At 48.0% G+C, this 26,694-nt stretch overlaps 1 protein-coding gene across 7 annotated transcripts in view; it reads left to right on the top strand.

The window, feature by feature from the left end:
• The window catches only part of PPP6R2 (protein phosphatase 6 regulatory subunit 2), a 2,012,581-nt gene that overhangs the window by 1,715,550 nt on the left and 270,337 nt on the right, over window positions 1-26,694 (top strand). For 6 of the 7 annotated variants that reach the window (XR_011281892.1, XM_069629515.1, XM_069629514.1 and 3 more), the window contains one exon: window positions 19,160-19,183. The exons of the other annotated variant lie outside the window; for it this stretch is intronic. Coding sequence is in view for 5 of the 6 variants with exons in the window: in XM_069629515.1 (XP_069485616.1) it covers window positions 19,160-19,183 (24 nt within the window). In the remaining variant the exon portion in view is untranslated. The remainder of the gene's footprint in view (window positions 1-19,159; window positions 19,184-26,694) is intronic. 7 annotated transcript variants of the gene reach the window in all.

The following is a 26,694-nucleotide window of genomic DNA, read 5'->3' as shown; positions in this document are numbered from 1 at the left end:
AAGTCATTGACCTGAACCCTGATTTCTCACAACCAGGGCTGAGATTGATGCCTTTTATGCCTCAATGCGGCCTGTCCAGAGACATGGGCAGCAGGCTAATGTCACTTGGTTAGGTGTTATCTGATGGGTTCCTCAAGGGTGTGTGTGTATGTTCACGTTCATCCTTTCTTCCCTTCGGGGAGCCACCCCTTTCAGTCTACGCAGGTGAGCCGGCTGAGCAAACCCTCCCAAGGGGCTTGGGGAAGCTGAATCTCACTGGGAGGGACTCCCCTGCATGTAACCATAGGGAACTCACTATACCCAAAGTATTATCTGCCTACATGAGCGTAAGAAAGACTTATGTTACATCTATTTGTTGGCCTAAAGGTAACGCTGACTTTCCCTGTGTGTTGGACTCGAGGTAATGCTGAACATTCCACAAGCTTGACAGTCTGGGGTGAGCAATGCTCCCCTTTTCAATCTTAGAGTAAGCCTAAAGGGCCACCAACCCTTGCATGGAAGAGTAGAAACCCAACGCTGAGGCGAGCCTTCAACATGAGAATGTCGGTGAGGGGTGGAGCCGCGCAGAGCGGGTTATAGCATGGGAGGAAGCAGACGCCCGAGGAAGGAGACACTATCCGACCAGCAAAGCAGTGCGCAGGGCCTGCGCAAAGAGAACCAGACCTGGAGGTGCAACCACAAACAGGACTTGGTGGGCCTGGAGCCCGCAAACAAACGGCAAGTCCGGGAACGAAGATGGGGCTGGGTCCCCTACTCCCAACTCAAAAGCCAACCAGCGAGAGAAAGCAGAGACGAGCGGAATGCAAAAACTGCTAGTACCCATTACGAAAGAGTGGCAAGCTGTGGAGAACGCCACCGCCACTGATGAGGCGGATCCTCACTGGAGCAAACTCTACAACACAGCAAGTACGCGGTGGCCAAGTTGAGGAGAGGAGGGGAGGGAACAAGTGGGGAGAGGGAAGTAATACTCTAACCCCATCCAACGGTCTCAGGGACCTGAGAAGAGAGCACAAGATGAGAAAAAGAATTGCAGGAGCCAGAGAAATCCAAGTTGTACAAACCTCCAGAAGAGTCACAGGGACCCATGAAAAATGCTAGGAGAGTCAGCCAGAAAGTCTAGTGAGACATTGGGACAGAGGAATGCTAAGAGCCACAGGGGCCTAATAAGCAAAGTGAAGAGCAGATACAGGGGTAGCTTAGAGGCACCCAACAATCGGTCAAATTTGGGAAAGTTCAAGCTTGTGGATAGGAATCCGGATAATATCTCTCCACTTAAAGAAATGTGGACATTTTATTAAGCATGTTTTTACTGAGCATTTTCATAATGTTACACCACAAATAAACAACCCCTGCCACTTCCCCAACCTCCCCCCCGCCGTACCACCCACCTCCTACCTCCCCTCCCGACAGCATCCCTATTTTGTCCATCAATGCCAACATGGTACTTCCACTTCTTGACCCCGACATCGTATCAGTTCCAGGATGCGGATCCTATGTGGACACCAGTTTATGCGGAAGTCCTTTTGCAAAAAGCTCAGTACCACATCCCAGTCATCTTTCAACTTCCCCTGGTCTCCCTGGATCGTGTAAGTTACCCATTCCAAAGATACATGGTGCCATATTTTTGCAATCCATTCATGTTCGGTGGGGATTTCTGGTTTCTTCCATTTCTACGCTGTTAGGGAGAGCGCTGCTCTCCCTAATACTGAGGATACTCATACTCCATACTGAGAATCACATATGCCTTGCGCTGAGCTTTCATAGGCAATACCTCTAGTACATCTCCCATATCCAGCATAGCCTCCACATAGTTCCTGTTAATTTGCTGACATTGCCCTATTGACACTGACACAATATGGTGTAAGGGCTGCACATATCCACCAGATGTGTTACCAGGTACCCTCTCCCACACAGCCCTGCCAGCATACCCCCGGATATAATCTTTTCATATGCCACTTCTTTACCCACATCTCCCGGTCCTGTCTGTCTCTCGTGAGTGATGGTATACCTTTCCACACTCCCAGACACTGCTCCTCTGAAATGGGTGCTCCCGGTTCTCTCTCCCATCGCTTCATATATGCCCATTCAGGGTAGGTTTGGGGATCGGAGAATATCTTGTACATAGCTGATATTATATGATGGTCCCCAGAGTTGGTTGTCACAAACTTTCCGCAAAGGGGGTGAGCTCCCTGATCGCAGCTTGCTTATTTCCTGGGGCCATTATTCAATGTTTTATCTGTGCATACCTGAACCTTTATTCTTCCCCCAGCCCAAATTGCTCCTACATTGAAGGAAGGTTCTCACCACTTGGGTTTCCGTCATGTTCCTCAGCTTCTGGCAACCCGCCTCCTCCCAACATGTGTAGGGTCCCTGCTCCTACCCCGGATGCAATTGTGAATTCCGAAATCGTGGTGTCAATGGGGAACGTCATGAGGCCCACACGCTGCACCAAGGAGTCCCATATGTCACCCACCATGGTTGTACTTTTTCTAATGTATATTGCTCGGTCTGTCCCCCGTCACACACCACAGGACTTTGTACAGGGTCCTGCCCACTAACACCCCATCCATCCTCTGCCATACCCTGTCTTGATTCCCTGAGAACCACTCCTTTACTAACCTCAGTTGGGCCGCTTGGTAGTATTTCTGGAAGTTCGGGTCCCCAAACCTCCATTACCCGCTGAAGCTGCAAGTTTTCTCCAGGCCACCCTTGACATTCTCCCTTTCCAAATGAAGGCCCCGACTATCCCATTTAACACCTTACAAAATGTCTGCGGAAGTGCTACAGGTAGGACATGAAAGTTATAGAATTCCCTGGGGAGAACTACCATTTATTAAATTTATCATCCCTAGCCAAGATATCGAGAGACCCTCGTTCCTCCAACCACTTCTTGACCAATGCTAACAGCGGGGGGTAGTTGGTCAGGTACAGGGAGTCCAGTTAGTCTGTGACCTGCACCCCCCTGATAACGGAGGCCCGGTCCACCATTTTATAGGGATGTGCTAACGCAGCCTTTGGTGGCGACATACTCCCTCTTGCTATATGTATCAGCTCTGATATGTGAGTATTAACTTTAAACATATCGGAGAACGCAGCCACTTTGTTCTCCTCGCCCCCAAATTGGATTCCCCTAATTTCTCTGCTGTCGCTGATACACGTCAGTAGCGTCTCAAGATAGAGCGGGTACGAAATCGGGGACTGTTGACATCCCTGCTTGGTACACCTAGAGACACGGATTTCCTTAGATATGTGACCATTGATAGCCAACCTCAGTGTGGGCGTGTGATAATTTGCCTGGACCAGCCCCAAAAACTGTGCGCCGAATCCCATGGCTTTCATTGCAAGAAACAAAAAAGACCACTCAACCCTGTCGAAAGCCCACTCGGCATCCAGGGCGAGCGCCATCGCAGGAGTTCCTATCTTGTTCACCTTCTCTGAGATGGCAGACCCTTCTAATGTTATCAAAAGTTTGCCTCCCTTTGACAAAGCCTGATTGATCCGGCTGCACCAACTTGGGAAAGATCTTGTCTAGCTTGGTTGCTAATATTTTCAGGAACATTTTTGCATCCAAGTTAATCGGGGCTATCGGCCGGTAGGACCCACATTGCTTTTTGTCTTTATCAGGTTTAGGGAACACTACCACCTTTTGCTTCCTCCATGGTTTGGGTTATGCGCCCCACGGCTTCAAATGAGTTGAAGAGGGAGGTGAGTATCGGAATTAGTGGTTCTTTGAATGTCTTGTAGAAACTTGCCCGGAAGCCATTCGGTCCTGGGGCTTTGTTTTACTGGTAGTGATGGAATTGCTGCACATACTTCCTCCTGCGTTCTTTCCCCTTCCAACATGTCCCTCTCCCCTGGTATAATTGTCACCAGCGGACACTTGCGAAGATAGACTTCCTGACTTTTCCCCCCGTCAGGTAATCGGTGGAGTACAGGTCGCGTAAAAGTCAGTGAAGGTCTGAACAATATCTTTGGTTGAGGAGCTAAGGACCCCCTGCCCTGTTTTGATTTGGAGGATTACCCTTGAGGCTTCCTTTTTCCTGACATGCCTTGCTAGCATGCGGTCTGCTTTGTTCGCCTAATGTAATAGCGCTGTCTCATATACAGTAGAGATTGTGTTTGGCTTGTTTGGTCTGGAGTAGGTCCAGCTGTCCCCTGATGCCTCTAAACTCCTTTCTAGGGGCCCCCCTTGTCCGTTACCATTCTGGCCATCACCCCTTGTAGCTGCGCTCCAGCTCTGCCTGGAGGTGACCTAATTGCTTTTCCCGCAGGGCATTCTTTGCAATGATTTCGGACCCTAAGGTCGCCTTGATGGTATCCCACACTATGTGCTCTTGCATTTCCGGGGGACCTGTTTTGTTTAATAAGCTCCCCCATGCTGTCCCGTATTTCCTCCCGTATCACGGGAGCCTTCAGCAATTGCTCTGGAAATTTCCATCCCAAAGCCCTGACCCCTCCCTTTCCTTATGTAACGTGATCGTGAGTGACAGGTGGTCGGATAAGGCCATGGCCCCCGTCTTGAAGACTGTGCAGATCTACTAGGATCCATAACTAAGGCCTAATCCCAAGAACCTCTCTCCCGCCGCCTACCCCACAGCGCCCCACTCCCATTGCTTCCCTCTCCTGGCTGAGATTCACTTCGTACTCAGTCCCCTTACTGCTTGAGGCAGCAGTTGGAGGGCCCCCAATCCGGAGCGTGCTCAATCTCCCTCCGCGGAGTGGATCTACACTTCTCCTTTGGTTGGGGTTGCTCGGGACCCTCTTCTTAGTGCCAAACTCTGGTACTCTCCTCCATTCCCATTGCTTCCTCTTAGTGGGTTCACGTGACACTCTGGTCCTGCCGCACGGCCCCCCTCCTCCTCAATTCATCGTAGCCGCTGAGTCGAGGGGACAGTCGATAAGAAACCGAACTGTGTTGAACGAAAAGTAGCAAGCCGCTAATTGAACTGGAGTAGGTCCAGGTACCACTGAACTGTGAACCAATCAAAGAGCGATTGATAAAAAAAAAGTGGAAAACTGGCACCAGAGGAGTCCGGCACCACATGGGTGCTCACTCGGGGAAACTCTGGGCGATTACCCGATTGTTGAAACTACCATAACCAGGCGGCCTTGGGAAGCTGAGAAGGGGTCAAAGTAATGATCCAGGGGTCTTGTAAAATCCTCTGTACAGTCAAAGGTCTTAGACTGAAGATTGTGAAGCTCAGGGAAGTGAATCCTGCATCGGAAGAGTTGAATGAGAAAGGCACGATTGGCAAGATTGGCAAGAGTGAACCCGAAAGAGGGATGCTGATAAAAGGGGCAAAGTCTAAAGTCCCGAAATACAGTGTGTTGACGAGCGAACCTGGCCGAGGGATGTCCACAGTGAACTGTTTAAAGGCATTAAGACTTGTGAATGACAGAAAGATTATTTTGTTGAAAGCTATAGTGAACCCAGCGGAGAGTAGTTATCAATTGAAAAGGGTCCGAGCCCGGAAGAGGGCGACCCATGGGTGTAAAAGTTATCACCCATCGTGCAAGCAGAAAAGAACTTTTTGTTTATAATTTGGAATACATCAGGCCCATGGGCGCAAAGAGACTTAGTAGAAAAGAGACTTGACCACCAAAGGCCCTGATTGCAGAGAGCGGAACTGTGCTGTGCTCCATAGTCCTACCTTATCCTGTGCTGAAAACGTGGGGAAGGGAGACGCCAAGTACCGCATCCTGACGTATTATTTGTGAACACTTCCTTCCTTCTTAAGAATATTATCCCACACTTCTTTTTTTATTTAGTGTAAGGATTGCCAATATATATATTTCGAGGGGATTGGGTCCTCCGACGTATTCCATATCTATGACATGCAATCACCACAGCTGTGCTGCTTCGGAAACTTTTTTCGGCGTCTGCGTCCTGCGTCGATGACGTCGATGCGCCGTCGTCGAGGGCCTCCTCCGACGTCCGACGTCATCCGATGTGATAAATAGGACGCACGACGCCCGTAGCCTCCGTTCCGTTTTTTCCGCGAACGTGTTGCTTTGTGAATCTCGGTTAACGCCTTGACTCTTTGGAGTTCTGGTCTTCTCGGTTCTTCGAACCTGTTCGTTTTGTGAAAATCCTTCGTGTGAAGATGTCTTCTACTTCGTCTTCGACCCCGCGTCCGGGTTTCAAGAAGTGCGGGGAGTGTGGGTCCAAGATGTCGGTGATGGACTCGCACGACGCTTGCCTCTGGTGCCTCGGGGAGGCCCACGACACGGATGACTGTATCGACTGCCAGTCGCTCACGTCCAAAGCCTTACGCGAACGTAAGAAGAAGTTGTCGGTAGGTCGGGTGTCCAAGCCCAGGAAGTCGTAGTCTGCTGGGCTTTCGACGGATGATTCGAGGGGTGACTCTCCGCGTCATCGTCAGAAGTCGCGTGGGTCTCCTTCTAGGAGTCGGTCTCGCCACTCCTCGGCCTCTTCGAGGCATTCTCGGAAGCCCCGACACCGGTCGTCTTCCAGGTCCTCTTCGGAGGACTCTGCCCGGCACGTTGCTTACCCCACCAGCCGTGCGACGCCACAGGAATGGGCTTCCTTCGGGAAGAAAATGCTGGCGATTCTTGAGTCGCAGGGTACTAAGCCGTCCGCGCCCCCGAGTGGGGTCGGTCGTGAGAGGTCGAGAGACACCGCTCGCAAGAGTGGTCGGCACGAGTCACGGGAGAGGTCCCGTTCGGACAAGGAGACTCGTTCTCGACGTACCCGTTCCAGGTCCCGGTCCTCGACGCGTTCGAGACCGCATGCACCTGTGAGGTCTTCGAGGAAGACATCGACGTCTGAGGCGTAGAGGGCGTCGACAGGCTTTCTCGAGGCTCCGGCTCCGAGGAAGTCGTCGAAGCCGTCGACGCTCAGGTCGTCGAGGGACACGCTCGGGGCTCCGGCTTCGAGGGCTGTGTCGACGCCGCCGATGCTGGAGGCGCTGCATCTGACGTCGACGCCGATTTCCTCGACGCCGATCCTCTCGGCGCCGATGCTGGTTCTCTCGACGCCGGCGCCGATTCGCTCGACGCCATCGACGCCTTTCGTGTCGGAGGTACCCCGTGGCACGGGAGAACCCCCTAGGAAGGCTCTGGTTAAGAGCAAGCACTCTCGGGTGCCTTCTTTTCGCCACCTGGACTATATTTCAGAGGCGGATGAGGATTCTGATGGCCTGGTTCCTAGTCAGGTTCCGGATGAAATTGTCTCGGGCCATAGTCAGTTTGACGATTTGAGACAGTCACTGCATGATGCCAGTGGACTGGACACCTCTCCGGAGGTGGAGTTTTGTAGGCCTGAGCCTGGCTCTCATGCCGATTCCTCGTACCGGCACCTTATGGCTAGGGTTTCTGAGTACTTGGGATGGTCTGCTCCCCCAGGGGAGTTTGTGCAGGATGATCTGACGGACATCCTTGATGTTGGTCCCCCAACTGATCCGGTACTGCCGTTCCATATGGCTTTACAGAGAAGGGTGGCGGCGGCTTGGACTGCTCCGGATAGTCTCCCGGCGGTGGGCAGATCCTTGTCGCGAAAATACCGTCCTGCCAGTAGCGACCCCTTGCTACTTGACCAGGCACCCCACTCCGGAAAGTTTGGTGGTGCAGGCGGCCACGGCCCCGGCAAAGCAGGCGTCGTACCCTACCATCCCTCCTGATAGGGACGACAAACATTTTGATGGCTGGGCGAAGAAAGTGTTTTCTTCTGGTGGTATGGCGCTTCAGGCGGCCAACTCCATTTGTGCCTTGTCTCGTTTCACACACACTCTGTGGAACTGTGTTGCATTAGCGGCTGAACATATTCCCGAAGGGGACGAACGGGATGGTTCCCTACCATCCCTCCTGATAGGGACGACAAACATTTTGATGGCTGGGCGAAGAAAGTGTTTTCTTCTGGTGGTATGGCGCTTCAGGCGGCCAACTCCATTTGTGCCTTGTCTCGTTTCACACACACTCTGTGGAACTGTGTTGCATTAGCGGCTGAACATATTCCCGAAGGGGACGAACGGGATGGTTTCCTTGCTATGGTTACTAATGCCTTTTTTCTGTTCTTTTCCCTTTTCCTTAGGAAGCGGTGTGCCGGGATGGCAATGACACCGCCGAAGAGGCCCGCAGAACAGAAGGAGCAATGAATGTGTTAGGCAGAATCCTGTGCAGTTCCCTGGGGGAACACTGCAAAAAGATTAAGACTACAGGAGCAGCAGTAAACCCAATTGGTAGCAGTCTGCACCACCCAGATTTACCTGGTAGCTGTGGCTGAGCAGTCAGACTTCTCTCAAGAAGAGTAGGGCAGTATGCAGAGTATACACAATAGGGTCAAAACACAGTAAAGCAAACAAACACTGACCAGAGCTTTGTATAAAAAGTATATACTTATTTATTGAAAACACACTTTAGGCAATACACTAGCACTCTCAATGAAAAGTAATCTACAACACAGTCAGGTAAGTATACACACCTCCCTTGATGACTATCAGACAAGTCAGGGTTAAAGCACAACTATTTGGTAAGACAGAAGTGAGCGCTTAACCTAGATGGCACTCCAATAGTTTAGGTTAAAAAGGGAGTGAAAAGGCAGAGCATAAAATAAAACAGTTCCCAACACTTTTAAGAGTTTAGAGCAAGGGGGGAAAGGCAGGTTAAACTGTAGAGCCAAAGTTCATAGGCCAGGCCCACTTTAAATGGAGCCAAGCGAAATGTGCCCAGGATCACACGGTTTAAAGTGAACTGAAAGTCTTTGCAGAGTGTTCAAAAGAGGTTGGGGTGAGTCAAAAGATATAGTTAGAAGACCTGGAGCCAACCTAGTTTAGAAGCCAAGGATTTAAGGGTCATCTTTAGCAATCTGTAGACAGGGAGGCCAGGCAGGACACAGTACCTTAAAGAGAAAGGAAGCTCCAGCGGGGCAGTGGTTCCGACCAGGGGAAGAGAAGATCTCGTCGAGGAGGAAACGTGGAGTCGTTGCACTGCACAGGGATGAAGCCAGCCGTGGAGTTCCCGATTAAAAGGTGCGGTCCTTTTTTTCGTGGGCAAAAGTGGTGAGCTTGGCTATCTGGCCGCTGGGGTGCTTGGCACGGGCGATTCGACCAAGTTACTACTTTGGAAGCAAAAAAGGGCGAACTGGTTGGTCCTACCAGCTGAAAGGGAGAAGACTCTCCAGCAGAAGATCTTCTCTTGTCGGAAAAGTGGCGAGTTCGTTGCAGCAGGGCTTCACCGGTGGTGTCGGTTGCAGGTGGCTCAGCTTCTTCCCTCTTCGGATTCTTGGGTCCTGTGGCGACTTCTGAAGTTCTAGTCCCAAAGGCCCTGCTTTTATACAGAAAACACCCCATTCATCAGCCTAGCTGTCAATCACACATGCTAAGTGGTGAGCCGGGCAGCTCACCACTGGGCCAATCAGAGTAGAGTGCGACTTGGGTTGCTAAGGCAACACAGTCCAGGGTGCCAATTCCCCCCTCTACCCTTCCTGTGGAACCCAGACAGAGTGGCACCATTTGGAGGGCTTCTGTGGAGAAGCCGGCCAAAATAGTGGAAGAAAGGGCTCGACCTTGGTCAGAGTTACAAAGACGGACACAAACAGCATTTTAGAAAAGAGTTCTGGCAAAAAGACCCAACTGGGGATTTAATATTAAATAAATAAACCAGCGGTATCTTTGACATTGCACCAAAAAATGGTGCATTTAAAATCAATGGGAAAATCCCATAGAGAATATTCCGGTGGAATATTTCTCGTGGTAACCACTGCCACCAGCCAGAAACTCGACAAGGGGGGACTGGACAGTGCCCCCTTGAAAACAGACCCCGGGGAAATTGAATTACCCCTTACCAGTACTTCCACAATATGATGGTTTGTACTGGTTCTGTTCATAATTTTGGACTAGTAAAGCCAATGGTGATTTTACATGCCCTGGGAGACAGTAGTCAGTCCCAGGGTATGGAGTCTATGTTTGGGGGTCACTGTGACACCCCTGTGGTACTGCACTGAGGGTGCTGTGTACCACACCTACAGAAAAACAGAGGATACCCTATGGAGTAAAAAGAAAGCCCATAGCCCATAAGCACATAACAAGTCAAAGACATAGCTCAAATCATGCCTAAGAGTGGGAGTAAAAGAGTCTGTCATGATGCATACCCCCGGGCATCCAGACCATGTCCATCAGCCCCATCATGTCGCCTTGAGAAAACCCAGCAACCCCTGCTAGGGGCTGTCTGGGTTTGCCAGGCTCATATGGGACAGCAGTCCTGGCGCCATAGGCGCCAGGCGCATAGGTGCACACTTACCTGATGCAGACCATGCTGCAAGAAGATCCAAGCCCATGTGAGGCCTGGAAGGGACTACTTTACCTTAGGGACTATTTTGTTACTCAGGTGTGGTCGGGGAGGAATAACTACCTGGGACTACTTTGGAGGCTATTTAAACCGCGCCCGAAGAGCAGCACACGCTTCGCGTTATTCTGCATCCAGCAGCGTAACGCTCACCGTGCCAGCAGCAGCATCCAGCCTTCTGCCACGCCCGCCTCGAACCTGGAGCACCTAGAAAAAAGAAGAAAAGCAAAGGTTAGAACAAGAGTATTACCTGATTTCTTACCTGATTCCGGATTCATCGCATCTTAAACCAGAGGAAAGACTTTGTTTTAAATGCGTTGCATCGTCAGCAGCAGCGCCGCGCCAAACTCACTGTTCCACGCAGCATCTCTTCGATCCGGCGCTGTCTCCATCTTTACATCGCCGAATCCCGGCACCTAAGGGGGACAAGAAACAACAAGCTGAGCAGAGACAACAGACGGAGACAATCTCTTTAGCCGTCATATGCTCACCTGATTTTACCGCCGAGGTATAATTCATCAGCACGCCGCATCTTCTTATGCCGCACCGGTAAGATAAGGAGAAAGCAGCAAGTTTAACCCTTGCCATTATTTACCAGACAGTGTTGGGTAACAGACTTTTACCGGAGCGCTTTCAGCTGTCAATCTTCTTATTGGGTCAAAGATGCAAGATAAAAGAGGAATTGGACAGGAGTGAATTCCAGACATTTTGAACTCTTACGAACTATATACTTACGGCTCTTCGCCAGGATCTTTTGGAGTCGGGATTCGTCTACAACTCTTCCAATATCTTCAGGCCAGTGAAGTAACTGGTCATCAATGTGCCCCTGCGTGCTTCGCAGGATGGAGGGCTCATCCTTCAAAAATATAATGTGAGATTGCTGAGAGGGCGCTTCAGAGGTGATTAGTGGGGAGGACAGTGTGGGTGCTATCACTTGAATCCACAAGTGGCTAAATCCATCTCTCCACTTGTAGGAGAATATTTCTACGGGCCAAGCAGACAAGATTAGGAGGGCAGATCCAGTCAGTCATCGCTACACTACGCATCACGTGGGTGGAGGCCGCAGCAGTCCGGGTCCGACCGACACCCCTGTGGGAGCCAGGTGAGCGTAACGAGTCTCACTCTAAGCAGGAGAAAAAAAACAAACCCCAAAAATCCAGCAAAGCTGCTGTGGGACTCACTAGGTTTGGGAAATTAGCCTTATAAGAGAATTCTCCCCAACAGAATGATGGGCAGAAGCGCCGCAAGGTAAGGCTGTTCCCAACGGTGTTCTTGTTCTTGCAGGAGTTGAGCGCAGAAGAAAGATGGAGACCGATCCGAACACGGTGAGTGTCACGCTGCAGGTGCAGAAAACACAAAGCATGTTTCTCAGCCTGGGCGTGGCTTAAATAGTCTCTGGGTATGCCAGGTGTCTCTGGGCTGAACCACACCCAAAAGACTAGACTGCACATGCAGTTCTGGGAACCGAAAAAAGTGTGGGCATCCATCTTGTCCCCATCAATGCACTACAAGTCCAATCCCCAATGTTATCCTATGGGAGTGAGTGAGTCTGGTGCCACAGGCGCCAGGTCTGACTCCAAGTGGGTCTTTGGAGGGATGGAGAGGCCCTTGAGGGCCATGTAGGTGATCATGGCCTGGCTCCAGCCTGACATCTTGGAGGGCTGGGGACATGAGGGGCAGGAATCATGACAGGATCGAGGGATAAGCATAGCACAATACAAAGTGCTGCAGGAATGAAAATCACATTACCTGCAATCAACAAGATCTAGGCGTGTGATCACCACTTTATCTTGCTGCACCGTTTTTCCCATGGTTACTTATGAAATGTGTTAATTCTAAAATGGCCACTCCACTTTATCGCATCAGAGGGCTCTTTCTTTTGAAGTGCAGCCTGACGCTGCTCTGATTGGCTTAAGCGCCCTATACTTGGCTCAATGAAGAAGCCAGTAGGCGACCGCCGGCCGCTACTAAGGCCCCTGTCTGAACCTGTCCGGGCTGAGAGGGCCCAAGGGCCCCCTCTTCCTTCACCCAAGTAACACACCATGGAACAGTTCCCAGGCAGCCAGCCTGTTATCCCACGAACTTTGGGCCTCTGCAACTCTACTCACCCTGCATAATAACTGTAAGTGATGGCTGGACATTGTTTCCACTAACCCTAACTGTTGAACCTTGGTGAGCCTACACCATTCTGCCTCCTTGACCTACTTAATCTCTCCTATTCCTCCTTCACCAGATTGTATCTAGTTTTGCAATCTTAAAGCCTAGTGTGTGTTTTTTAAATATCGTTGCACCCCATTTTGCATTGCATTTTCTGTCTTTTTGTGCAATCTAAGTATGCTGTGTGTCTAACATCTCTGTACTCGTCTGCGGCTCTAAAGTACTCCCAGTACACCTGTTCACCTTGGGAACTAGGCTGCCTGGTAGGCTTGTGCTCGGACTGTGCTATGCTGTCCCTCTTCTCTTCTTCCAACTATCCTCTGCCGCACCTAAGGCACTCTCCATCTCCCCTGTCTTCTGTAAGAGCTAACTATATCCTATCCTCCCTCTCTCACAAAGTGTAGAAGACAAACTTAAAAAGACATCCTGACCACTATGTCGGCGCATCTTTCAGACAGATCTTCACTGATCTGACCTTTTGTGTTCCATCTCCCGATCTATGGATTCCTCATCTCTACTCTCTCTCCTCTCACATGTACATCCATAAATGGTGGAACTAAATGGAAAGTCCTCTTGGCAGGCTTTGCATCATCCAGGTGTATCATTAATGTCTTATGACACTGGCACCATCTTGGTTCAGGGTCCTCAACCCAATGCCCCCTCTTTAACCGGTGCCTGCCGTCCCTCATTAACTTCCTCCCCACACCTGTTCACTCTTCAATCATGACATCCACCCACTTCCATGACTGCTCCCTGCTCTCCCTCTCCATTCTGGTCCCACACACATGGCTGTACACACTCTTGACGCCTTCATCCACACTGATCTTCGACTCTCCTCCCGTCTGATCACCCCACTCTCCTGGTCAGACCACTCCTTCCTCTCTTCCCACCTGGGTCCTGTCGGCCCTCTGACAGCACCTCCCCAGCCCTGCCAACCTCGTTCACAAATATACGGCACAGAAAATGAGTGTCAGTTGCTGCCTTCGCACCTACTTTTATCCCACCCGCTCTCCCCACTACAGACACTACTTCTGACTCTGCTCTCAGCAACCTTCATCTTGCCATTACCAACACTGTTGTCATTATTGCCCCAGTCATGAGGATCCACCTGAATCATGCCTCCAAGTTTAGCACCTGGTACGACTCCGAACTTGCAGCCTTGAAACACAAGTGCAGAGCTGCGGAACGGAAGTGGCAGACCTCAGGCTCACTCTCTAACAAACTGGCCTGTTGCTTGCTCCAAAGAGTACACACACTCCATCCGCACCAGGAAAAGGGCCCACATATAGGCTTGTGTCTCTGGTGCATCAAGCAACATGGCTGTACTCTTTCAAATCTGCAGGGAAACTAGCCAACCTTTCTGCATTGTTCGTCTCGCCTCTTCCCTCGCAGGCCCTCTGCAACGCATTGGCCACAAACTTCACTGCAAAAACTCAGGACATTTTGAGCACCCTTGCCTCCCGCTCCCCTCTCTCCCCGCCTCCATGTCGTCTATGGCCTCCCATCCTCCCTCTGCCTTTCTCTCCTCCTTTTCTCCTATCACACCTGATGAGGTCACCAGAGTTGTCCGCTCCACGAAAGTCTCCTCCAAACAGGATTCCCCCTGCTCTTCCGGAACCATTAAGAAAAACATTGGCTCTCTTGCACCTGCACTTGCTTATTTCTGCAACCACTCTTTTGCTACTGGATCTTTCCCCTCCTCACCCAAGCACTCCCTTGTGTCCCCACTCCTGAAAAAACCTTTTGCAGACCCCTCTTGCCCAGCCAACTACCGCCCCATAGTCTAATACCCCCTTACTTGGGAAACTATTGGAGAAGCTGGTCTTCATCCAACTGACCCAGCACATTGCACTTGTTGATTGCCTCCACGACCATCAATCTAGATTCTAAACATCCAGAGGCACAGAAACTGCTTTTCTGAACATCCTTGAGGAACTGCTCACATCTCTCGACTCCAACTCTCCATATGTTCTCTTTCTACTTGATCTCTTCTCTGCATTTGATACAGTCAACCATTCCATCCTCATGAAACGGCTGCATGACACCCTAGGTATCTTGGAGCGGGGACAGGACTGGCTGACCTCCCTCCTCAATGACCGTCTGTCCCAAGTTATTGAGGGCTCTTTCTCCTCCCCCTCTATCTCTACCTGTGCCGCCCCCTCGGCTCCAACCTCTCTCCTTGGCTCATAAACACCTATCTTGCCCACTTGCAAACCTCATCTCTACCTTCTCGACTGACTTCCAGTGCGCAGGTGACAATCAACTCTTTTTCAAACTTCCCTCTGACTCTCTCCTTACCTCGTCCATCATTCCCAACTACCTATCTGCCATCCAGTCCTGGCGCACTTCCAATGATCTGTTCTCCTGCTCCCTCTTTCTTACCCTCACTCTGGCCATCTTCCATGGGCTCTCTCCCTTGTCCTTCCTCTGAGGCCAGAAACCTGGGAGTCATCTTCGACTCCTCTTTCCTTTCTATCTCACATTCTGGACCTTGCCAAGGAGGCCCACTTTCAACTCTACCTCTTCAAAGGAATTCTTCCTTTCCTCAGTTTCCCCCAGAGGCTGAATGTTTCTAGAGCTCTGTTCCACTCTAGCCTAGACTACTGCAATAGCCTCTACCTTAATGTACCCTCTTCCTCTCTACGGCCCCTCCAGCTAATCCAGAATAGGGCTGCAAGACTTATCCTTGGCCTCAAGCCCAGCGACTGCATCTCTCCAGCGGCTCCCGGTTGCTGCAAGGACCAAATTCAAATCCCTCTGCATCATCCAGAAGGCTGTCTGGGGCCGGGGACCACTTTTTCTTCAACTTGCTCTCACTAAATACTCTCCCTCCAGATCTTTACGTTCCTCAGGCACCAACTCTCTCTGTTTCAACCGCTTCGCTAAACAGCAAGCTGGTGGCCGATCTCTTTCCTCTAGAGGCTCCCTCCTATGCAATAGCCTGCCCCTCCCTCTTAGTCTTGAACTGATTTCCTCAAATTCCGGATGCTCCACAAGACTTTCCTTTCCATCTCCTCCTTCCCTTCATCCCTCCTCTGCTAAACCCCACAGTTGGAGATTGGTGGCCTGGGCCCTTATGTGTCCTCTTCGGCCCTGGCCTCCCACGCCCAATTGCCTTCAGCCCCTCCTGCTCCTAGCAATTGCCTCGGCAGCCACCGGCCTATGCGACCTCAGGCTTGCTCTTATTTATCGGCAGCTGACCACTGATCTAGGCACTACAGCTGCTCACTCCCAGCACTTCCCTCCTGGTACACCTTGCACTTATCCCCACCAACCTCTTCTCTCTCACTGCACTTGCACTTTCTGAATGCTCACAAAGCCTAGTAGGTCCCCCTCTAGCTTTCATTGTTATATTTGACTTTCATTCTCATGTTCCCTCCCTGTTGTCCTGTGGGCACTTTGAAACACAATTTACTTGCTGTATAAGCGCCTTACAAATGCACAATAGATAAAATAAATAGCCTTCCAGTCAAGACAGAAGATTATAGCGGCGGAACAATGGAAGGAAAGGTATGGCAAAATAAATCAGAACTCCAAACCCCAAGCCATGATGAGAAAGACAAACCCTCTTTACTGTGAGCTAGAAATGAGGAATTGAAATGCATGTATGAATGAAAAGCTGGTAGCTGATACAAAGTTGTTATATCTTGCAAACCTAAGAACATCCTGCATTGATAATCCCCCCCCCCCACACCCACTCAACTCCCTGCCCCTTCCCACCATGCCCATCGGTGGCCCTTTTCCAAAGTAAGATGTTGAGGGTGGTCCAGTACAAGAGTAATAAGCACCGGGGTCAACAACTGTACCGGTGATAAGGCACATGAGAGCAGTCAAGAAGAATGGTTGAAGAACGAGCAAAGGTCAGTAAACGAGGGATACTCGTCTGACAATATTTCGCCTAACAATAGAGCTGACCAAGAAAGGGTAATGGACATCAATTCACCAAAATCCCAGTGGTAGTGGATTCGAACTTGCATGCCTGATGACGTCACAGGAAGTTGCATCACATGACCTTCACACCTGATGCCATCGCAGGAGGTGATATCATATCATTGTAGGCACTAGTGACATCACACATGTTAATTATTAACACCTATATGAAGTGTAAGATTAATATATAATCTAAAAGTACAAAAATATATTTTAATGCCCAACTTGATGAACTATGATGCTGCCTCAATATGCCAGGGGGGCTGCATGATATTGCAGGAGCACACCCAGCAGAACTATCACAAGCCAGTAGCAGTTGTTTATAATGTCAGTACAGCTTCTTATGACAGTTACACCCATCTCAAACCAGTTGAAACTTCACGAGTCATGCATAATTGTATTCTTAATGCAGCCTCACATTCCAGGCACTGCTATAATATGAGAATTTCCAGCTATATACCCAAATAGTGTAATGTTATGCCAGCAAATCCTTATATACTATTTATAGTAATCTGTTGACAGGCGACGTTTCAGTAGCCCAAGTGCTGCTCCCACAAGCTAACTGCAGCATCAATTGCCCAGGTATTGCTGTTTTATGCCAGGTAAAGTCTGAAATACCAGGTATAATCATCATATGTGAGGTAAAGCCTCACATTTCAAGGTATTTCCATTGTCTGAGAAAAAACAGGCTCACACTTAAATTTAGGTTGTTGGCAAACAGTGGCTATGTATTTATTTTGCAAGTCAAGAAACACAGCATCCTGCCCATAAGAAACCCCTTTAACCTGCCCGTCTTCCAGGCCCGTTACATTTATAGATCTATGGTCATCTGAAATCAAAGTTCAAGAAAACCTCGCACTAGGAAGCCCTGCATGTTATCCTGCCTCCCGCTAAACAATGGACCCATTCATAGATGAAAGTCCTACTGTGTAAATGAACTGAAGTGGCATTTACAGATTGACGGAGGGTGAGGATCCCTCTAAGTTCTTCTGGTCCTATTTCATCAGCCTACAGGCATAGGTCCTCCACCCTGTGACGATGTCTATGTAATTACAACTGTCCTTTTTTAAAATTCCAGTTAAGACTGGTCAGTTCCAATTGGCTCAGGCCTGTGGCCTTGTTCCAGTAACCGCAGGGGGGGAGGAAGGGGGGGTAGGCATCCTATAGTCAGTAGTCTATGGGCATCTTTTAACCAGCATTGGCTTTAGCCAAAGAGGAAAACCTAATAAGTCCGCTAAAAAGGAAACAAACCAGGGACTATAAATGGCATGACGTCATATAGGGGGTAGGCATGTTATTGCAGCAGTACCTATGGGGCAATCCCCAATCCCTTCTGCAACAGCAACCCCCAGCCCTAATTTCCCCCTATGTTTGTTTATTTATTGAAAAGAAACACGCTTCAACACCATCAAATTTCAAGTGTAGGTTCAAACACTCAGTCATAGCCATGTGCCACAGTCATCCATGCCCGACCAGCACTGCCAGATTTAAGACATATGGCCCTGTGTTGAAGGATGGTAAATGGGTCCAGAAAGGAGATGTGGAGGTTGGCGGTTGAGGGGGTGGAGTTAGGATTTGTTGAGGGCACATTAAAGGGTAAATGATGCAGTGTGTTGGTTGCAAAACTGAACTGGATCGCTTTAAGGAAAAATAGGATGCTATAAAGAAAATTGATGCGTCGAAGATGAGACCATATGGTCAAGTAGAGAAGACCTGATTTGAGAAAAGCTCTCCTTATTTCAGTGTCTCCACTTTACCAAGTAAAGCACATCTTCAGTAGTTTAATATCAACATACATATTGTTGGATTGCTTTCTTTCATGCACAGAATCAGTTGCTTGGGTTTAATAAGGCTGGTTTGCAAAGCACCAGACACATTCTAAATCGAACTTAAAATGAAGAAAGGAATTGTTACATGTGTTGGGTAAAAGAAATAGGATTTACTCTCTTTCTGTACAGTGCTTGCTAACTTAATATTTTCATTTTATAACACTTCAATTAACTGATAGTAATGATATCCAAATAATAGTATACAATTTATCAACTTTGTAAGGATGTAAATCTGAGTTGGCTCTTGGAAATTAAACCTATAACAGTCTGCAAAGTGAACACATTGAGCTACAAGAACATAACTGACTGAGCTCTCCATCACTTTTGACCTACCACATGAGAAGAGGATCCTTTAAAGCAAGGGGTTACAAGGTTACTGCTGGGGGAAAAAGGAATGCCAGGGGTTGCGGCTGCTATGCCTCTACCTACCCCGAAATGACATCTATAGAGAATATCTTGTTGAGTATCGGAGCTGTGCACTTGCTGATTGAACTGTACTTGCCATTGGCTACATCGAAATCCCCTGCAGGTGTACAATGGCTTCATCATGCTGGGAAATATTATTACATATTTAATTATCTACGTGTGGCCAAGGGCTTAGGCATGCCGGAACAGTCTGGCAGCGAGCTGCAGTGAAAAGGTCCCGAAGGCTCCAATGCAGCTTCCAGTTCTTCTTCCAAAAGGTTGTGAAATGGGGGAGATGCCTGCCTACAGTCTAGTGTCTTACTGGGTGACCTAACGTCAAACGTATGGGGGCATGAAATGCAGATATGAACTCATCGTGCTTTCGACCATGTTGACTAGTCCCAGTTTGCTTTGTAATAGATATCGTAGTGTTGAATGCAATGCTGATTATTTTGGTCATTTTTACAACCATTTACTGTTTCTTTCTCTTGTCATCCTTCTGTCTGTCTGTCTGTCTCTCTGCGGGTATTGCTCAGAATATTTAGGCCTGCAGTCAGAGGGTATGTACTGTTCATGATGTAAGATTTCAGACTCCAAGCTTCCACCTGACCAACATCGCTCTCCAGTTGGGCAGCAGGACGATTTCTTTTCCCAAGTCCAAAGCTGGGAGCTTTGGAAGACAGTGGTTTCCTTATTTTTGCAATTCTGATGTAGAAGATCTTTTGAAAGTGATGTGTGCTTTGCCTGAGCGCAAGTGCAAAAGCATAATTTAAAATTCGCCTTTTCTCCATTAGAGAATGGTGTAATCCAGAAATAATGCATGTCTATTCGCTCTCTCATTGTTCCTTAACACTGCAAAGGAAATCTAACCCCAAACCCTTTTGCTTGTTTAAAGCCCTTTTTTTACCTTCTCTCTTAAAAGTTCTGATTCATATTTTCGAACCTAGTTCTTTTATGTGGTGTTTTTCTAAAACCACTTCTCCAGAATGCAAAGCAGCCTTTGATTTGAGCCTTTAGACCTACTAAATTGCTTTTAGTATTTGCCATGTCAATATAGGATATCTGTAATGGCTTCATGAGGATTCACTACTCGGCAGATTTGTTGCTTCCTTTCACCATACCTGCGGTCACAGCTTGTTCTTTGCCATTAAAGTGCACTTAAAAATAAATGCAATTGAAGCTGGAAATTCAGGAAGCGATGTCTGGCAGGAGTGTTTGTGCCTACAAACATAGATTGGTGTAGCTTTGCACCATCTCCTTAACTCCACTTTGCACACTGCGTATATATAATTGCATTGCAATCTGTATTCAGAGTCCTTCGACATTCCGCTTTCCCAAAGTCTCATAGAATGGGGTCCGTAAAGGTGCCACTCCAACGTATCTATCTTGTCCAGTTGACCCTTATGCTGGACAGAAGTGTTAGGTCAGAGTGGATGCTTGGAAGTCTGCAATCTGGTCACTGGGATATTCATTGTTCTGTTCTTGGTTACCATTTTCTGTGCATGCTCCATGAAGCTCCTCCCCTCCTGTTACACACAGCATGAGGCACCAGCATGGATAGAGATGCAGATTTGCTGCAAGGAACCTGCACATCCCAGTCCTCAGGCTTGCTCCAACTCTGGAATTTGGCGGTTTACTGAAGAAGGGGAGTGAGGGAAAGGAGTGTAAAATGATCTAGGTAGCCACCATTGGGTGGATCTGTTCAAGAATGCATTGTTGTGATGGCACATTGGCAGTTATTTGGTATATGCTTGCAAGTTTTTGGATCAATTTCCTGTGCTGGCTTCTGCATTATTAGCAGTTCACTTTTAACTGGATTCTCCCTGTACTTTACTTAGTTTTGTATTGTGCTTAGATAGTTCTTGTTCTTTACCATTTCCTTTCTTTATCTCTTTGTTGGCACATCGATTACCTGGAATATTTTGATATCGCCCCCACACTTCTTTCCTTGTTAATGCTCATAAGTCAATTTCTTCCTGAGTTTCTTGATGTCTGGTCTAGTTATGTGTATTAATGTTCTCACTTTCAACACCTCTGCTCACATTTGGGCTACGTCCTGCTTCTATCATAATTTGCCTCATTTTCCTTTCTGTTGCTTACCTTTTTTTAATTAGTGCCTGATTTTGATGATTGGGTAATATGTCTATTCCATTCCTACCCACTTAACATTAAGCTGTCAGTCTATCTAGTTTTGACGTGCAGAAACACATTTGCCAAAGCGGTTGAAATTGTGCTGTCCCAGCTTTGCTATGTTCCTGTTCTGTATAACAGTTTGAAGTGAAACCTGCTTTTTCGGACCCTTTTTTCTCTTCTTTTCTTTTAGTGGGGTGTGCCTCCAAGCCCCAGCATCTCCTTTTTTCACAACCAGTGTTATGGCTTTCTTTGCCTGTCTGCTAGCTCGGCCATTTATCTTGTATGAGAAATTGACGTTTTGCCAAAGATAGTTTGCTGCTGCCTGCCCACACAGGCCCTGAATGTCTTGTTTTGGGAGCGGTTACTTGGCACACACCTGTTCCTTGTATGACATGAGAATACAATGTTATCTGAAGAACCATCAGTTTATGCTAGGCAAAGTTAGTCTGATACACTAGAAATCAGATTTCAGTCCCTTAAGAGATGGATTTCCTTATACATTTCTATAGTTCTGAGGTAAGTAGTGTCATATGTAGTGGTCACGATAGTCCTCCTAGGCACACCATGTTACTGACAAACCCTACCCAAACTCTTATCTTTCACCAGCACAGAAGCCCTGAACCTTAACTGGTGTGCGAAATCCCAGTAAAGGTGAAAATACACAATTGAACAATCACCTTTTTCCTTGATTCATTCTCACTTTTTCCAGTCTTATTGAGCCTCCTTGGTCCAGGGTAGGGGGACAACCATGCAGGAGTCTAACAATTGTGGTTATTCTTTGTTTTTCAAAACTTGTATTTTTTTTTAAAACTTTATTTTATTCTAACAAGACAGAGCAGCATACAGAGTGGGACATGTCCCATATCACATTGTATTGGTACTTACAGCAACCGTAAGCACTACACATTAAAGCCAGGGAAGGACACTTGGAGAGGGTACAAATCAGAGGCAGTATTAGTGTGGGTCCGTTTACCGAACACAGCCTTCTCCAGTAAGCTGGGCTGAGCGACTTCTAAGTCAATAATGCATGCTGTAACATTTAACCCGTCTTCGTGCTGTTAAGGTAAGTACGAAAGATCGCCCACTAGTCCCTTGGTTTTGCCCTAGTGGGTAGGGTATTTACATTCAAGCATTCACATTCCTGTGACCAGGTTAGTGCATTCAGCCATTCTTTCCTGCTTGGTGGGAGCTTTCCTTTCCAGTGTAGGAGGATGGATCTCTTGGCAATCATACAGGCCATATTGGCGAATGTCTGAGACTCAATGCTATTAATTGCTGGCCATCTGCCAAACACCGGCCCCATGGGTTCACACTCCAGCTGGCTGTCAGTAACCTTGGATATCGTACCGATTACCTGGGTCCAATAGTTAACCAGTTCGGGACAGGCCCAGAGCATGTGTAAATGGTCTGCATTGTCTTGCGCGCATTTGGGGCACCCACGGGATTGTGATTTATCCATTCTGACGAGTCGTGCTGCTGTGTAGTGGAGCCTGTGTTGTATTTTGTATTGCATATACTTAAATCTAAAGTTAATCGAATAATAAAAGCACTAAATACATTTCAATTAGAATAACCATCATTCAATTCCTTGAGCTCCTTGGGTTAAATAACCATCATGTTCCAGCAACTAAATCATGACGGCTAACTTACAGATTCTATAAAACTCTGGAATAAGCAAAAATGAAAATGGCAACTAAATTCCTCTTTCCACAAGCAGCTGAGAGTTGCTCATCTGCTGACAACTTCAAGCTGATCCATTCCAGATCTTAGGCTATGTCTTGTCATGCCTTTCAGATTCCCTTCTTTGCCACTACCTTGAGAATGGACAATTGTGTGCATTGGGTTAACTGCCATACGTTAGGGCCAAAAGCCACTAAGCCTGAATAACTCACCAATTAGGGGCTCTCGCTCTTTACAGCTTTCTGTGAAGACCTGCTCCTGTAACAGGCTAAGCAGAAAAGACACTCTAAAAATGCCACGTAATGCAGCAATAGAATGAAATTAACATAGGGCACACCTCTCTATAGTGAATGTTAATGAGTCTTCCAAAATTGTTAATTAACTTGAATAGCAGAATATAGAAACTGATTCAAGGTGCAGGGGAGAAACAACGGTCCTGGCGCATGCACTGTACAACAACATAAGAAAAGAAAAAGCTCCCAATTTAGGTAACTCCCGTCCCCTGTACTCTTATCTGTGGCCCAATGAAGCCAAATAGTATGCTGTGAGAATTATAATAAAGATGTAGTTAGTTTAATGTACGTTATTTGAATATAGTAGATAATCATACAATGTTAAAAGGTAATGCTAATTTGTCATCCGATTCATTATTGAACAAACATTTTTTTTAATAATTGCAAGCAAAAACAGTTGAACCCAACACATTTCGAGAAGCAATTCTCCTGATCAGGAGTATCAATATTTACAGGTTCTGCAAGTAATCGCAAAGAACCATTATAAGCAAAGATTCTTCAAAGCAATCTGATAATTAACAGAGTATGTAACCGTAAGTAGTGCAAAGTAGGCTTAGTAAGTCACCTCTTGTGTTTAGAAAATTCGGTCACAATGGCGAAACTGGGACAATCTTCCCCATAGCACTTCTCAGCCACTTGCTAGAAGCTGTTAGATCTGTAGATACACAAGGAATTATTGTTATGACCGTTCTCCACAACTTTCTCAAATGTCGAAAAATAAGGTCTACCCTCTAGGTCAGAGTAATTTGACCAACTATCAGATGTTTAGAATTTGAGACCATATTCTTCTTCCCAACCATATTATACTCCATGTCTTTTGGCCCTAAAACATGAAATTAACAGGTCTTCAATTTATTAGAAAATGGGGATAAATGACAATGTGGATACCATATTGGAAATCAATAAAACCAATATCTCATCCATAATCTTGACACGTTGAGAACATCTGTCAAGTGGGTGAAGGACCTTGTACATTCTCCTCTCCCTTAATCAACATATAGGGGAGTGGGGCCCCAAAGTGTGGGGGGTGGGAGGGCTACACATCTGAGGTAGACTCATGGAATCAGGCCAGTAGTTGGGGACAGATACAGTCCTGTGCACATACAGCAAAACAACAACAAAGCTGGTGAGGACAATAAGGGAAGAGGTGTCTACAGGACCTCCGTAGAGGCGAAAGGAAAAGTGGGCCATAACATCAGAAGGACTGATGCGTTGAGGACCCGTGTTGACTTCCAATGGGCAAAGAAGGCCCGTATCTGGACAGACGAGTTGCCAAGAAAGCGGTGGCCACTTGGCTGGGGTGCACATCGGTGGAAGGAGTTCTTGTCTCTGATGGCAGCACATGTGGGCTTACAGAGCAAGGAGGAAGGTGAGGGGGAGACCTGCAGATATTGGAAAAGAGGCCCCTTTTTGGATATGGCAGTCCCCAAGAAGAACAGGAGCAGGCTGTAAGCAAGGAGGTCTTCCGAATAGTGCTTCCACGAATTTAGTGAAATAATCACTGAGACTCTCCAATAGCAGTTCAGCATTATCCAGGCGGAGCTGTCTCAATTGCTGAAGGAAGTGGAAGGCGACATAGCTAATTTGGAGGAACAGTTGGATGCAGCAGTAAATGCCATACAACAAATAGCAGAAGACAATTGGAAAATTGACGTCCTGGTGGAATAGCTAGCGAGGGTTACGCAGAATCTAGAAATTCAGAGCGAAGATTTGGAGAACCGCTCAAGATGATCTTATATAAGAATAAAGGGTTTGTCGGAGGGAGTGGCAGATAAGAACCTGCGGTAGACGGCACATCAGGTCTTTGCAGATCTTCTGGAGTTGGTAAATTGGTCAGAGATTCAGCTAGACTGTAACAACCGAGTGGGACCCAAGAGAGTCAAATGGGCGCCAGACCAAGGTGCATGGTGGTGGCGTTGCAGCTGTATGGCCATATAAAGTGGATACTAGCAGCCTCCAGGTGGGCAGGCCCCATAAAGATCAATGGGTCTGAGATCCAGCTATAGCAAGACTTGGTACACTCTACATTCGTGAAAAGAAGAATGATGGGGCTGGTGGTTAGAGCCTTGGTGCAAGTGAGACATAAATGGACTTTCACTTTTGGCTTTATATTTTCCACATGTGAGGACGGATTAAAGATTTTAAAGCTGGATATGATATGGCATTTAGAACGCGCCTGTACACAAGTGTTTCTAGGTGCCACGAGACAAGGGAAGGAAGACCAGGAAGGACAAGATAAACAATCCAACTAGGCATTGTCATTCGGATCATGCAAGTGCGACAATAGAAGTGCTAGGGGAATGAGAGGGGGAAGTCAAGCGAGAGGAAAAGGGGGAAGTGCAGCCAGGGCAGCGCGGTTCTGGGTAAGTGCAGGGAGGCAGGGCAGCTGTGGGGGTTGCAGTTATAGCCCCTAGGTGCATGGTAGGCCAGAAGGCAGTGCAAAGGAAGACTGGCCCTGGAAGAGCCTGGTACCCAGTGAGACTCTGAGAGAACCAAGCAACCAGTCAGCACAGCAGACAGGTAAGTTAGCAAGGGAGCGAGAGAGAGAAGACGAGAAGAAAATGAGGGTCTTGAGTTGCGCCTGGAACTTCAGGTGGTCCGGCTCAAGTCTATGAGGGGCAGGGAGGCCCTTCCAGAGGGAGAGATCTGCCCCCCAATCTCTGCCTGGAGAAGCGTCTGACCCTCAGAGTTGTAGGTAGCCGAGCGAAGGACTCTAGAAGGAAGGTATTTTGGAAAACCAGTTGGATGTAGTGCAGGCCCCCAGCCCCATAAAGCCTTGTAGATGATGCAGAGGGTCTACAACTTGATCCTTGGAGCCACCGGGAGCCAGTGTAGGGATTTCATGGTTGGAGGGATATGGTCCCTGGGCTTGAGTCCTAGGATAAGTCTTGCAGTCCTATTCTGGATTAGTTGCAGGGGACGAAGAGCAGAGGTAGGCTGATTGAGAAAGAGGCTGTTACAGTGGTCCAGCCTCGAGAGAACCAGAGCTCTGGAGACAGTGAGCTTCTGGGGGAAAGTGAGAAAAGGTAGATTACTTCTGCGAGGTTGCATCTGGAAGTGGGCCTTTTTGGCAAGGTCCTTGATGTGAGGAGAGAAGGAGAGAGTAGAGTTGATAATGACACCAAGGTTTTTTGCCTCACAGGAAGGTGAGGATAGAGGGTCCAAGGACGGCGACTAGAGTGAGAGGGGAAGCGGGAGCAGGGGACCCAATGAGAAGGATCTCTGTCTTACTGGCATTAAGGCAGAGATCGTTGGAGGCGCACCCAATCTGAATCTCGGCCAGACGGTCAGGGATGAGCAAGGGAGGAGAGGAGGCTGAGGGAAGCCTGAAAGACAGCTGAGTGCCATCCGCATAACATAAAGTTAGAAGAGAAGGTGGAGATCGAGGGGGCCAAATAGGCCAGCTAGACATTGAAGAGCCAGGGCAAAAGGATAGAGCCCTGGGGGATGCCACATGTAGAGAGCCATAGTGGAGAGAATGGACCCAAGTTGGACCTATGGGGGACGGTCTTGGAGGTCGTCAGCCATGCCAGGGCCTGATCCATGATGCCCAGGTTCACATGTAGTCTGTTGATGAGGGTGGCATAATTGACCGTGTCGAAAAGCAAGGATGAGGACCGAGGGAGAGCTTGAGTCGAGGTTATAGAGCAGATCTTCACGGGTGTTCAGGAGAGCAGTAGCCGTGCCTCTAGCTGCTCTGAAGCCAGTCAGATGGTCATGGAAGCAGCCAACAGAGTCAGCTTGGAGAGTAAGCTGAGAGAGGGCCAGCTTTTGTATTTGTATTTATTATGTTTATATAGTGCTTTACTCCAAAACGCTGCACATTTTAACAACTAGATACATATAACATTATAACAGTATAACGGTAGAAGCAATTTACAATTATGAATCAGTCCAACAAAACAGTAAGTAGAGCAATTAAACTGAAGGGAAGAGGGAGAGTAGTGCAGTAGAACTGAGAGGGA

This window comes from Ambystoma mexicanum, chromosome 12 (assembly GCF_040938575.1).
Source record: "Ambystoma mexicanum isolate Mex_15411 chromosome 12, UKY_AmexF1_1, whole genome shotgun sequence".
NCBI classification, from domain to species: Eukaryota; Metazoa; Chordata; class Amphibia; order Caudata; family Ambystomatidae; genus Ambystoma; species Ambystoma mexicanum.
This window is presented reverse-complemented; position numbering and strand designations above follow the sequence as displayed.